The sequence below is a fragment of the Varroa jacobsoni genome, unplaced genomic scaffold (assembly GCF_002532875.2).
Source record: "Varroa jacobsoni isolate VJ856 unplaced genomic scaffold, vjacob_1.0 contig00460, whole genome shotgun sequence".
Lineage (NCBI taxonomy): Eukaryota > Metazoa > Arthropoda > Arachnida > Mesostigmata > Varroidae > Varroa > Varroa jacobsoni.
In genome coordinates, this window is record NW_019214471.1 from 131957 (window position 1) to 145574 (window position 13618).

Sequence of the window (13618 nt, forward strand, 5' to 3'; positions counted from 1 at the left end):
GGGCGACCTTAGTCTCAGACAACTTGCCAACAAGAAAACGTGCGTATCTCACGGGATGTTTAATGAGCATATAAAAAAGCCATAGCGTTCTCACCTTATTGGGTAAACCTATTTAGTGCATGGTTGGCGGCACGGAAAACCCCAGAAATCTGGAGAGAGTGCATGATAGCTGTAATTAGCAAAGCCAAGGATGACTCGAAAAATCACAAACCTTAGAGAGGATTTACAAAAAGAGCTGCATCTGTAGCCGCGTGTAGAGCACTCTAATACGACGCCTGAATTACGATTACACGTTACCAGCCGGCTGGACTTGACCAAGGGGACTACCTTGATCCCATGCATTTCTCGCTTCCGATGAATACCCTAGCCCTCCACATCAAGCATTGACACGCCTTCCTAAAACTGGTATTTTATGACAATTAATAGCAAGAAGAGATTTTATCTTAAGTAGGCGTTATTAAGTCTGAAGGGCTACGTCGTGGACATTGAGCTCTAAATGGATAACGGGCCGGCGGAAGCCACGAAATTCTGGAGGGGAAGGCTTCGCGAAAGTGACTCGTTTCGCGTGGACTGTGAAACTCTCGAAACAGTTAAGTCTTTTACATACCCCGCATTAACCACAACAACGACAACAGATTTTTTGCTATTGCACGTTAACAAAAGAGTCAGAAAATTATCGCGGTAGCCATGATTCAACAACCACACAAAGCACTAGTCGACAATGCTCTTAAATTATTGGCTCTAAGAATTGCTCCAATGACCACTTAGCCAGGAACTTAGATTATCAGGAAAAACGTTACCAGCCTAGATCTAACGAATTTTATCAAGATCAGGTCGGCATTTATGAGATCCGTGTTCGGTCTTCACGCGACGGAACCAATCTTTTGTGTCTGCTGCCCGGCTGCTTATTGATCGTAAAAGAAATCTGCCAAACGTTTTATTTTCCAGAAAGTGACCACAGCTGGGAAGTAAACGAAAAAAAAAGTTCTTTATAACCCTTGCTGTAACTGACAGCAGCCAAAAACAGACCAATAGAGTAGATAAGCGCATTGCCACATTACTGCTAGGTTTGTAGTACATGGCACTAGTTCTCTGGGTTATTAGGATATCATCAGCTAGAGGACAGTTGCGTTTGTAAACACTGTAAGGCTAGCATTAGTAAATATTTCATAGGTTAATGTAACAAAATCATATCAAAGGGTTAGTAAGTCACACATAGCATCGCCTGACACCTAATTTACCAATTTCATCAACTTTATCAAAAACTTATCAATGTGCATTGAAGTTTATTATGAACTTGTCACGATATGTACATATTTAAAAGATGCCAACATTATACTCTGTATAACTCTATGAATGTTATACAAATAGTGTAAATACATATATGATATAGGTTCATTGAAAGATTTGGCGCTTCCATACAAACATTTGAATTAACGTTTGAGAAACGCTGTAATAGAACCGTTAGTCAGTTGCTTAGCCCCTCGAGCTGGACTTTTTGTCCTGTCTGCGGTTCCTTTTCGCTTAGTTGGGCCTTTGGAACCGGATTTCTTGTTGTTTGTTTTGCGGACTCCTGCGCAATTAACTTTACAGCTAAAATTCATGTCACGTTCGTGTTTCTGTTCACGCTGCAAGCATTCATCGACGTGCCGATTTACGTGCCGCTCGGATACGCCACGCATGATGACAGCACAAATCGGACAATAGGTTTCTTCGATGAGGGTTTCAGTATTGGTTGATTTAGACCTTTGGCTAGGAACTGTTTCAGGTCGATTTTCGACAACTTCGCCAGATTTAACATACGTTTGGCACTGAGAATAATTAGCAATAGGCACTGCTTGTTAAAATACAACTATGCATGTTTCTCAAGTATTAGTTAGGAAGGAAATGCATTTACTTGATACAACAAAATAGCTTGAATAGGCTGTGGATTTTTCTTGGTTTATGACAAGCTCCAAAATATAATCTTGGAGAAAAAGATTAACTATTTATCTTATATCTGCAAAAAGAACAAATACCGAATTTTTTTACCGGTGTTTCTTACCTCATCTGTACTAGGAACGTCAGTGCATCTACTCCGATCATTGATATTCGATTGACTTGTCAAAGGTATCACGTCGGTGGATTTCGAACTGTTCTTCAAATGTATTTTGTTGTCCGACCCCGAAGGCTGCTAAAAGTATTAACAAAGTGAGTGATACGTCGTATCTAGGTATACGAATAACTGAATTGAGTCTATGTACAGTGTTTGTTAATGAAATTCAGCTATTGAGATTTAAGTGTTGCGAAAACTTCAATTTGTTATAAAAATTTATCAATTTTCGTATAATTAGATTATAATAGATTATCAATAACTTTATCAAAATGATAAAAAGCACACAACCGAACAAGAAACTGTTGACCACAGTCACCTATATCTATATCGTATATATCACGCGTCGGGTGTCATCTGTCACTTATGTTAAAGACACAATAACAGTGTTAAGATTACAATTTTTAGAAGAATATCTTTATTATAACCTAAGGTAGAGCACGTTGAAGGTGAAATTTCGTTACGATAAGAGCACAAATAGCGCCAAGGCCCATAAAAATGTTTATAAACAGTTAACGCGTTATTGAAAGATACGGTTAAGAGTTTTGTTACATACAAAGTATGCTATTCGTAATGGCTAACAAGATAAGTTAATTAAATTATTGCCAAAACTGAGCAAGACCTATATTTGAGGAGTCATTGTAATTCTAAAAAATCAGACATTCAACACCAAATAGTTTTACACCATTTGAAGAAAACTGACTAGAAAAAAAGAAGCTCGATGCTTAAGTAAGTCTACATAAAGGAGTTTACTCGGTTGTATTTCCATCTTCAAAATTCTATAAAACCCAAAAAAATTGGACGAAATCAAGCTGTGCCTAGAAAAATTGATCACGGATTGGAAAAATTGGTCATACACACACACACCACAATATATCATGCAAATTAAAAAAACGTACTCTATAATCGGTCGCAAAGCCGAGACTGACACTAAAGGAGGTAGCTATGTCTTTGGTGGGATCGGAAAGTAATTGCGTATAATAAGGCAAGACGATTGATTCGAGACCCTACTGCCAACAACTAGCAACAACTAACCGAAAGCAATGAATAGGAAAAGCGTCGTCTTACACCATGGCAATGCCAGACCATATACACCTTTAGCTACCCGGAAAAATTGAGAAAACTTAGATGGCCAATTCTACTATATTTAATATTTCTTTAGTATTACTATACGTATAGCCCGAATCTTGTATTATCTGTCTAAGTTTCTAGAAAAGTCCCTTAATCGCGTTAATTTACAGTTTAAACGAAAGAACGCAAAAATCATTTGTCACGATTTATTACCGGGTAACCATCGGGACAAACGGCAAAAGGTCATAGCTTAAAATGGCGCGTAGTTGGTTATTTTAATATTAAAAAAAAAACATATTTGGTTCAATACTGGTTTAAAAGGATCAATACTTTTTCGACATTTCAGTGCTCAAAAAGAAAAGTTTTAAAAAGTGAGATGATCTTAGTCAGTAACAATTTTTACTTAGAGTCACCAACCGAAAATGACTTTGTCAGTCAATTGAAGCAAAGTTGTGTTCAAAGATAACTTTAACATTATTGATATTTCCAGTCTTGATATCTACTTCAGAACTTAGACAAACAGGTATTATGTATACAACACATTTAGTTTCATTAATTATTCATTTGCTTTCTATTTAGGACACCTGAAAAGACGTTAAGGGTTCCCGATTGTCATCACATGGGCCACAAGTATTATGAAAACTAAAGATCTTTTTCTATTCAAATAATTAAATTCATTAAAGTTTAACTTAGCCACAGAATACTTAACACAACTTATGGCAACGTGTATTCAGTAAATATGGCGCAATGAACCATTCAGCAAGGGCTAGCGCTTGTCCATACAGGCAATTATTTCTCGATATGTTTGTGGTACAATTTCATGGTAAATTCTTACGGTATTATGTCCATGCTTTTCATTCGACTCCGAAATAACGCTGATAGAAGAACGGCTATTTTCCTCGTCTATAGAACGATCACTCGTACGGGCTCCAGCATACGCATTACTGGAATTGTTGGTTTTAGAAATCAACCCGTCTTTTGCCAGAATTTGACTCAATGTTGTCTGACGTCCAGTCGAATACTGCATGTAATAGCCACATATACACACATGAAGTACACACGTAGTTAAAATACTGATTGTTAACTTAAACCTATAAGCAACCAAATAATAGACAGCTGATATATTTCGATAGCTATTGCTAGTTATTAAAGCTGCTCGAGATGCAGCTTTGCCACCTTTCGATAAAGACTGGACCCAGCAAATTATTTTGAACATGTTTTGAAGTCTACGGCACAGATGAATTCGTAATGTGTGAGTGGAACCTACAAAATCACGGCGCTCATCTTCAAAATTTGACATTTTTACGCCAAGCAGACGCAGCGCCTGGCCTTTCCGCCGATCGAGTGCGTATCGGAGAATTCGCAGAGAGTGGTTCGTTATCGCTGATTCGCTATTTGTTGCAATCTAAATTAACATAAACAGATAAGGCTGATTTTAACATAACAGTGAAAGGTAAACGTTTCATAATTCGCTGTGTCATGTTGATTCCTACGCTCACGAACCAGATGCAGTTAATCTCCCTATACCTAGATTCTGCCTAAATTAAGACCTTATTTTTTTCAATGCAGCGGCTAAGGTTCATTTTTATGTAAGGCATATCACATTTTGTCTCACCTCAAGTGCGACAGAGTGGCTGAACAAATCAAATGACGCCGTCTTTAGCTGAAATACAAAGACAAGGCATCATCAAATCGTAACCATACAGATGATGTAGTGAATATTTTTTTGAAAATTAATATGTCACTTAGTACAAAAGTACTTGGCTTATCCACGCTGATAGTACAACTACAATCGATATGATTTTTGTCAACTAAGAACAACCAGTTGAAAGAAGGAATTGTGTTTACTTGCACACAGAATTTACTCCACCAACCTTGACTGTCACAAGTCGTCCACGAAGATTTGCTGTAATCAATTCTTCCGAAAGTCGTACACATAATTGCCTGACCACATCAGCAAGATATTCCGGGTCTGCAGTGTCATGAAACGTTGCTTCAGCACTTTTCGATTTTCGACTGCGACCATGGCCAGAAGCTCTCTCATCTACAAAATATATTACCAAAATCGAATACTGGGTAATCCACTGCAAATGACATACTGCTGAGCAAGTAATGCCACTTGATTATCATTTCGATCAAATATAGGTCCAAAAAGTCGGCGTGCATTTTCAATTCTATATTAGTAGTTCAAATTAGATCAAAAGCAGAACGTTCCAACAGCCAGCGGTGAAATAAACACAACCGGAACATTAAGCGTTTCCCTTTTACGGAATCAGCATGCACGACGGATTACACTATAATACATTTCCTAGAGAAGAAAATGGCCATACGTTCGCCCAACTGCCGTCGGTGATGTAGTACAAAAAAACCCATGACACTTTTCTTCAGATTTGACTTATACCTTGTCTATAACTGGAACCAATTCCCTTGGCAGCCCTGAGATACGCTTCAGCTGAACGTTCCCCAAGCGCAAGTAAAAGTCGCTCGCCATTTTCCAGCAGGTCTCCACATGATTCAATGCCAAGGGCTGACAAGATCTGGAACATAGAAAAGGTACATTATTAGTGCAACGTACCTATGTTTAGCATTTTTAGCAAGACTGGATGTGTGGTACATTGCGAAGTAGAGCTGTGCCCTCGTTGTTCCAATAGACATTGGTCGTGAAGTGCCTCATCTAATAACTCGAATGACTACTATTTAAGTGCAATATAGATGGATTGAACATAAAGGTTCACATATATTATATAAAGCAATCTGCAACTGCAGATACAACGAAGAGTCACCTTTTCTTGCACTTGGCCGATCCCCGGTATTTTGCGGACTTTCAAAGGAGTTAAAAATTTGTTAATATTTTCCAGTGTATCCAAGCGGAACTGAAAAACCCGAAAACGTTTACGGGGTTAAGTATTAGAAATGTCTGAATTTATAAAAATAACACAAGGCCCTATAATATACATAAATAAAGCATGCGCAATTTTATCTCGTTTTTGATATAAAGCAAAAATTGGCTCAAGTAAATCCAATTCGTGTCAGCAATTTGACTTAGATCGGTCAGAAGTATCGGTTATTTAGTGCAATAATTTACACTAATGAAAATTTTTTGTACAGAAAATATAGCGAACGTATAAATACATACCTGTCCATCAGGTTTGTTGACATCAGCACAGATTTTGGCGAGTAATCCATTCGGTGCAATTCCTGCACTACAGGTCAGTCCCGTCTTTTCGCGCACCGCAGCCCGCAGCCTATTGACAGCCTGTAACCAATATAAAATATACTCTTAGAGTTCGAATCTGGTCGTAGATAGCTTTTATACATTATTACAAACAAACGTAAAACAACGCTGACTGTTGCTTGTGTTCACGTTTAGGAGTGCCTAATAGCCATAGCATAGATAAATAACAAAAAAAATCAACGCTACACCTGTAGAATCTAGTTTGGCTAAGTAAATTGGGATATATAAATCGATGTAATTAGGTACCTCATCTGGTGAAATTCCGGTTTCTGAAACCGATTGACAGTAGTCGGTGATATCTAGGGCAGCTTCATCCAGACCGAACACAGTTAGGCTGGGATCAAATTTGGATAAAATGTTCATGACTTCGAAACTTGCCTGCTCGTATTTGTCCCTTAAACAGCACAATAGAAGCAAATAGTTAACGATACACTTCTACCTATAAAGCTGTCTGCAAGGTCATTTAATTGTAATGACTAAAAAATGTTGTTAGGTAGTGCTTTCGGCTAAAGACTCACGGATTAATCGGCACAATAACGAGCTGGGGACAAAGTTTCCTCGCTATAAATCCTGGCAGGCCAGCACGAACGCCAAACTTTCGTGCAACGTAGTTCGATGTTGACAGCATTGAAGTGCTCCCTACCGCCATTGGAAGCCCGCGGAGCCGGGGGTCGTCACGTTCCTAGCACCGTTGCATTAATATATATGAGAACAGATACACGTGATGAAGTACAGACGTCCATATAACGGTAAAGAACTTCGAATGGTTGCATTTTCGGTTTATTTAGTACGCTATGTAATTGCACCGATATGACTTAGAGTAACAGAAATAATAGATGTGTGTAATAAATTATCTTCGCTTGATAAAGAAAGGACAAAATGGTTTTTTGTGTCTTTTGTTTGTGCCGTACCCAAATCTCTCCATTTTTACTTGAATTTAGCAAGTATCCTAGTCTGAGTTTGCTTACTTCGACGCTGGCATAGAAAGCATCCATATCGACATGCACCACATGGCGAAGGCTCTCCTTGTCTCCACTTTTTTGGAAAGCAGCATCTAAACGCTGAAGAGTTGACACAGTCCATTGCTTGGCGTCTGCTAATTCCTACCGACATCAAGTAAAGACAAGATGTTGTAAACGAAAGATTCCTTTTACGCAAGATGTGTAGCATATATGTCTTGAGACAGAGCGCAAAATATCTTTGGGTTTTCAAACTAAGCTCGGCTGTCTGAATCACAGCTACAAACTGCAGAATGTTTAGATAAACACATCCTTAAAAATATTTATACTCAAAAAAATAACTGAATTTTCCGTTCACCGTCTACCTTTGGAGATGCTGCTGCGAGCTTCTGCAACGTCTTCCGAATGCGCTCTGTGTGCCGTTCATCTCGTCGTTTCTGATGCTCCCAAAACGGAGTTCCTCGCGATGCCTCTTCGATGATACGATTCACATTAGCCTATCATATAATCCACCATCTTTGGCTGTTAATATTTCTATTAGCGTAACAAAAACGGCTGAGTTGGGTTATACGGAGACGATTAAAAACCAGGGACTTTTATGGGTCAGTTACTCGTTTTTTTTCAAGTGACCATCGTGCCAAAGAACGCCAACGACATCTCCTCTCTGTGCATCTGACAAAGAAAAAAAGAAGGAAAAAAACGACCCGTGCATTTGTCCCGCTATACCCATTTAGAAAATTTCACGCATAATAAACAGTTGTTGTAGTTGCTTTCTTTTTATTTTTTGTCGCGATATATTTTACGAATTACAAGATTGTCTGCTTTCTTCAAGTTTACTATGAACGACGCTGATGTAGGCAAGTATACTGCTGATTGAAACAAAAATGAAAAGATTAATTATAATAACGAATTACGATTTTCACTATCACCACAGAGTTCGTAATTGTTTATGATAACTAGATAATGTCGCTGTTCTGTTTCTAAGATTGTAAAATTGATAACCAGTTCCCAGATAGGCAAAATACATTAGAAACAGTCAAAATGGATAAGAGAAAGTGCAGAGCTTCAGATTTCCGTCACAAATCTTTAAAAATGTTTATATGTTCTTCTTTACTATTCGTTGACCAACTTAACATAGAGAAGCCTCATTCGCAAGCGATCATAATTATTTGATTATCATTGCCTTATCGACTTCCCCTAGGCCAGCTTTGTTAGAATTAAACATCTTCCATGGAGCTTAACACTGTGCTTTACACCAACTGTATACTGGAAAGTATAAGACACATCATTTGCACTTGAGTTTTAAAAGGATTCTTGTTTCAGACATTCATTAACTTGTTTGCAATCCTTCAAATTTTCCGTTCCTGTCACGTATCACCTCATAGAAACGGAGATGAGATCAGATCATCAATTTACAAAAATTCGAAATTGTGCACTAGTTTACTCTGATTATCTTTTTGGGTAAACAAAACATTGAACACCTCAGCAGGTCAGGCCGAGTGGGCGCGATTTCGAACACAGTCCTTTCAATTACGAAAAACAATTTCTAACTCATCGTTGTGTCATTTAGTTGTAAGACACCGTGCTACATCTAGCCTCGAATCTAAGCGCGCACTGAAGTACTAAAAATGTAATGTCAGAGGTGGGATCTAAAATAGTAGTGGCGTAATATCTAGCAACACGACAAAAGAAAATATCTAATATTTTACGAAATTCTTGTACGGCTAATGGATAATAATTATATTATATTACAGATGACTAATAGCTCAAGTGGCCTATAGGTTAAGTTTGCGCCCATGGGCTGAAGTTGAGACTTAACAAAAAAAGGAGGTAAAAGATATATGGATTCACAACAGCGAAAGTTAATGGCTTCACGGAATCAAACATACATTGCATTCGTAGCCAATTAATGGCTCCGTAATTTGCCACGTTCATTATCGGTGGCAGTCTAAATCTCACCTTTTCTCTTTCTTTACCTAAACGATTTGGACACACACATTTAGCAAACACGTTGACGGAGGTCATGTGTAGGGTTGAATTTCCATAGGTGTAGTTGTTTACACGGAGATGGCTTTCGACTAATTCTTCAATTTAAAACGTTTTTAAGCTTTAATGTCTGTTAGCTTGGATCTCTAGTCAACATCTAGTTAACATTAATTAGGGAAAGTAGCGAGTGCTGATCGCAGCTGTCATTCATAAAGTTACTCTCTGTTCCAAATCACCCAAGACCATCACGACGGATTTGCGCTTATCGTGGATTCGATAAATTAGGTTGATGTACGTCATTGTTCGTATCTGCCAGTTCTTGCTCCGTCGCTCCTAAATCGAGAGTATATACGCTTTCCGTGTTCATCGAGCGACCAAGCTTTCCTTGAGGGCAGCGTTGTCTTAGTGACTAAGGCGTATCTCTTTAAGTCCTTTGCTATGGTAATAGTGAGCATGTAAGCATTGCTGATTCAAAGGTATGCGTTGGTAACTGGTAACTACCACATATTGTTGCTTCATAGATCTGCTGACGAAAAATCAACATAATTCCAACACAACTCGCAAATAGAACAATCGATAGGAAGGAACATAATAACTTTACATCGAAATCGCAATGTGAGTCTGCTTCTTGTAGGTTCCGTTGCGGACTAAAATGGGCCCAGTTATGCTGTGAACGTCCTCCTGAATAAGCACGTACCTTAGCGTTAATGTCCGGGGTGACTCAACATGCCTGGGACAGAAACCGAAAACTAACGCAAATTTATAATAATTCGATATTGATCTCAGCAGCAGAATAGCTGCCGCTGAAATCTATTTTAGAAGCCGTCATCCTGTAAAGTTAATGAAAAAGGCTCACAAATTGCTTTATACGCTTCTTAAGAAGTGAAGATAAAGTGCGAAATTTTTCTTCTTGTCTTGTTTTTTTTTTTTGTTTTGCAGGATTCCGCCTCCTTCAAAACTGGGAATATGAGAAGGGCATGGGCGGCGCCATGCACAACTCTAATTTCGCAGTGAACATAGCTATAAGAGAAAGTCTTATCGATTTTAGCTAGCTGAGCTGATACAAGCTAAATCACGATTTTCCGTTTACCTAATAAGTTGCTGCATAGATGTACCCATTACTTCGGGAACTTCGGAGAGCAAGGAAATAGGTCCCCTTTTCTAGATAGCTTCAACTTCTCGCGAGTCTGCCAATAACGTGTCAGTAGGTAGCATAATATCATTAGGTATGCAGGTTCGTTACACGTATATCATACATTTTTTTTTATGTATATTTTATTGGCGATTGTTTTGTGACCAGTATTTGTTTATATTCCATTGTGAAATAGGGAAACCTTCAGCGTATTTTTCACTTCACAATAATTATACGTTGTCAACATATAATTGTTTTTAATCTCGAAAACAGTGTCTGCGATGTCAACTAGTTCTGCTGTGTACATCTGTCCGGACGAGAAAGCTTGGGCGGTAAAAAAAACTTATGTTCGGGTAAACCAATTCTCAGATTTAAAAGCTAAAAACCAATCTAATGGCTTTAATAGCACTTATGTGCCAGGCTATTGTCTACCAAAGTATAGTTGAAATACTATTATGAGTTTGGAAAGTTAATATTTGTAAACTGCGGCCACAGGGTGGCCCAAATGTCTTTCGGCAAATTGAAAACAGGTTTCTTTACAGTTGAAGAGTATTCATTGTACATATGTTAGGGTAGCGGACTGTTTAAGACAGATTTAACGGTGCTACACGCTTATAACAGGAGCATGCATAATAGCATCCCAAATAATTCCCATAACACTATCCTAGCAGAATATTTTAGGGCGTAATATCAGCGTATGTAGTGTATATGTTGAAAGCTATGAAAAAAGAACGATGATATATTTTTTAACTAAGAAAAAAAGGTTTTCAAATCTCGACCTGAAGCCGGGGTCGCCTTTCGAAACTTCAGAAAACTCTCGTATTCCAGACGTCTACAACAGCGGAATAAATAACTCGACATCTACGTTATAATGGTACATATTTCCGTCGAGAATAAAATTATCATGGTGACAAAACACAAAATTGGAAAGTTAAAATTTACTATCTCGTATTCCATACTAAGTGAAATCATATTGGGTGGGATCGATAGTGATACATGAGTAGGGTACATTTTGCGGTGATTCAAATAGGTGACTTAGTAGGCTATTTCTTTGAATTTCACTTAATTATCCGTTATCATCTATTTCTGACCTTTTTTTTTATTTCATAATTTATTTATTACCATGACGGAGCGACATCTTCTACAAAACTCGTAAAAAAAGGGTAGATCGTAGGAAACGTCGTGAGAAACCAAAATAGCTAGATACGCAGTATTCAGCGAGCATTGTACTGCGAAGGATTGCTTGGTCTGTAGGTTGCCGACAATTTTAACAATATTATCTATCTACTGGTAAGATTTACTCAGCGACGTACCGTTCTGTGTGGTATTCCTTTTTTTGTTTTGTTTGTTTTTGTGTGTTCCACTTGCATGTAGTATGTATCAATGCACATGCAGTAGTAATAGAGACAAGTGGTATAGTAAGCAATATATTGAATTTTAAAATTAGCGGAGTGGCTGATAAATCAAAAGAATGACTTAACGAAAATGAATTTTTGTGTAATTTCCTTTCTTCTATTTTTTATCCCATTAAAAATGTTAACTTTGATATTAGAACAACTTGGAAAAGAACAAGTTACAAACGCGTTCGCTACCGCTTGGCATGCGACAAATTCGAATAAAACATAAAACTGATTGAATCAATTTTATTATTAGACGTTCATCTGATTGACAACTTTATACAGTGGTTTCATATAGTACAGGAACTTTCGTGTTGCATTTTGGCTGTACAGACAAATACTCCAGCGAAATGACACTTTTTGCATATGGTAAAGGTACCACTTTTGTACGGTACCGTTTTACTTAATATAATTATCATTCACTGTCATTAGAACTTCAATTAGGGGCTAAAACCGGCCAGAGGCTGTTCCTTTTGCAGATGCAGACGAATAGCTTTTTGGCGGTAACACGAGTAAACGACTTGACGTTGTCATGGCGACACTCGTTTGATTTTCCTTAACTAACACTCAGTACATAGTAACCTAGCGAATTAAAATTTGGGCTGGAGAGGTACGTGAACACGAATGATACATCTGTACGAAAGGTGGTTTTCTCAAGCGTTGTACTTAGTCATTCGAGATGGTTGTTAACTAAGGCACTGGCTGCGTTTAAGCTTCACTTTAAACAACCCCGATTCGTTCTTCCATCAATCGTATTTCAAGCACACAGAAGGGAGTGGCAAGTGCTAGCGTATTTTTGTTTCGATATCATTGTGGTCGAGCTCTTCTCTTCGCAGAGAAGCTTAGTCCCAGCCGGAAGGCATTAGCCCCCCTGTTTTTCTGCAAACCCGACTTCAAAGCCTCGTCTACGTCGCCCCAATCTGATCAGCCAACACTCTGCTGGCTTTCCTTTTTCTATAAGACTTCTTGCGCCCAGACCCCATCCTTCTTCCAATTTTCTGTAAAGCCATAGATATACTTTACGAAACCCATCACTCCTTTTCTGTATACCTTTATCGAGTTATCATTTATGAAGACAGCCTGACATCAGCTCTAGCATTGTAGTGCGCCTGGGTTCGGAGGGTAGTATTGTTCTTGATCCGCAAAATGCCTGATTGCTGCCTCTAATACAACAATGTGAATTCAGGTCACCTGTCTTGTCATGTTCTAAGGGTAGTTTTTCCACATATAAGTGCCAAAGCTTTCTTCCCCTTTTTGCCTTACGGTCCCGGAAAATAAAGTGTTAATGCGAACAGTGCGGTACGCTTGAGTGATTTTGAGAACCGCCATCCTTTGTGTGCCTCAAAATACCTTTTCAGTGGTGCTGATCGAAGGTTTCAAAGAAATCCGTTTTAGTACCCGAAAAAGCTCTATGGGTTACGTAACCACCATTAGAAATCCTTTTTTTAGACCAAGTTTAGAGATGACTGGCCAATCCTGGCGATTTCCGCAAAAGCCTAGCTGACTTCTACCACGGCCTGCCTCATGTAATAGTTTCCTCTAATGCTTTGGTCCAGTTATACTCGAAGATACGCTGCCGTATTTACTGTGATGGTCCTCCTTCTTCTAACTAGTATTGAGAAAGAAAGATAGAATTGGCCCTGTCCGTTCACTCAGTGATAGATTTCTAGGGGGTGTGTGGCTTATGCTGCGTTGTAACACTTCAGCAGTTCGCGCTCGTTTTGTGAGAGCGAAGTTGTCGACATA

At 38.5% G+C, this 13618-nt stretch overlaps 1 protein-coding gene across 6 annotated transcripts; it reads right to left on the reverse strand.

Annotated features, from left to right (window-relative positions):
- Window positions 1-1266: 1266 nt before the first annotated feature.
- LOC111271260 (uncharacterized) lies at window positions 1267-9397 on the reverse strand. Of its 6 annotated transcripts, none has more exons than XM_022851941.2 (14): window positions 9317-9397; window positions 7723-7854; window positions 7367-7501; window positions 6917-7080; window positions 6645-6792; window positions 6300-6419; window positions 5947-6036; window positions 5565-5700; window positions 5038-5207; window positions 4779-4826; window positions 4431-4568; window positions 3999-4184; window positions 2045-2170; window positions 1267-1811 (listed from the first exon to the last, which is right to left on the reverse strand). In XM_022851941.2, the coding sequence occupies exons 1-14, from the start codon at window positions 9380-9382 to the stop codon at window positions 1434-1436; spliced, it is 2037 nt and encodes a 678-aa protein (XP_022707676.1). In that variant the 5' UTR covers window positions 9383-9397; the 3' UTR covers window positions 1267-1433. The 6 variants fall into 6 exon arrangements, with proteins under 6 accessions (XP_022707676.1, XP_022707675.1, XP_086828973.1 ...); XM_022851940.2 differs by having other exon boundaries at window positions 2045-2173; XM_086972847.1 differs by lacking the exon at window positions 9317-9397 and adding an exon at window positions 8839-8855 and having other exon boundaries at window positions 2045-2173.
- Between the last annotated feature and the right edge of the window lie 4221 nt (window positions 9398-13618).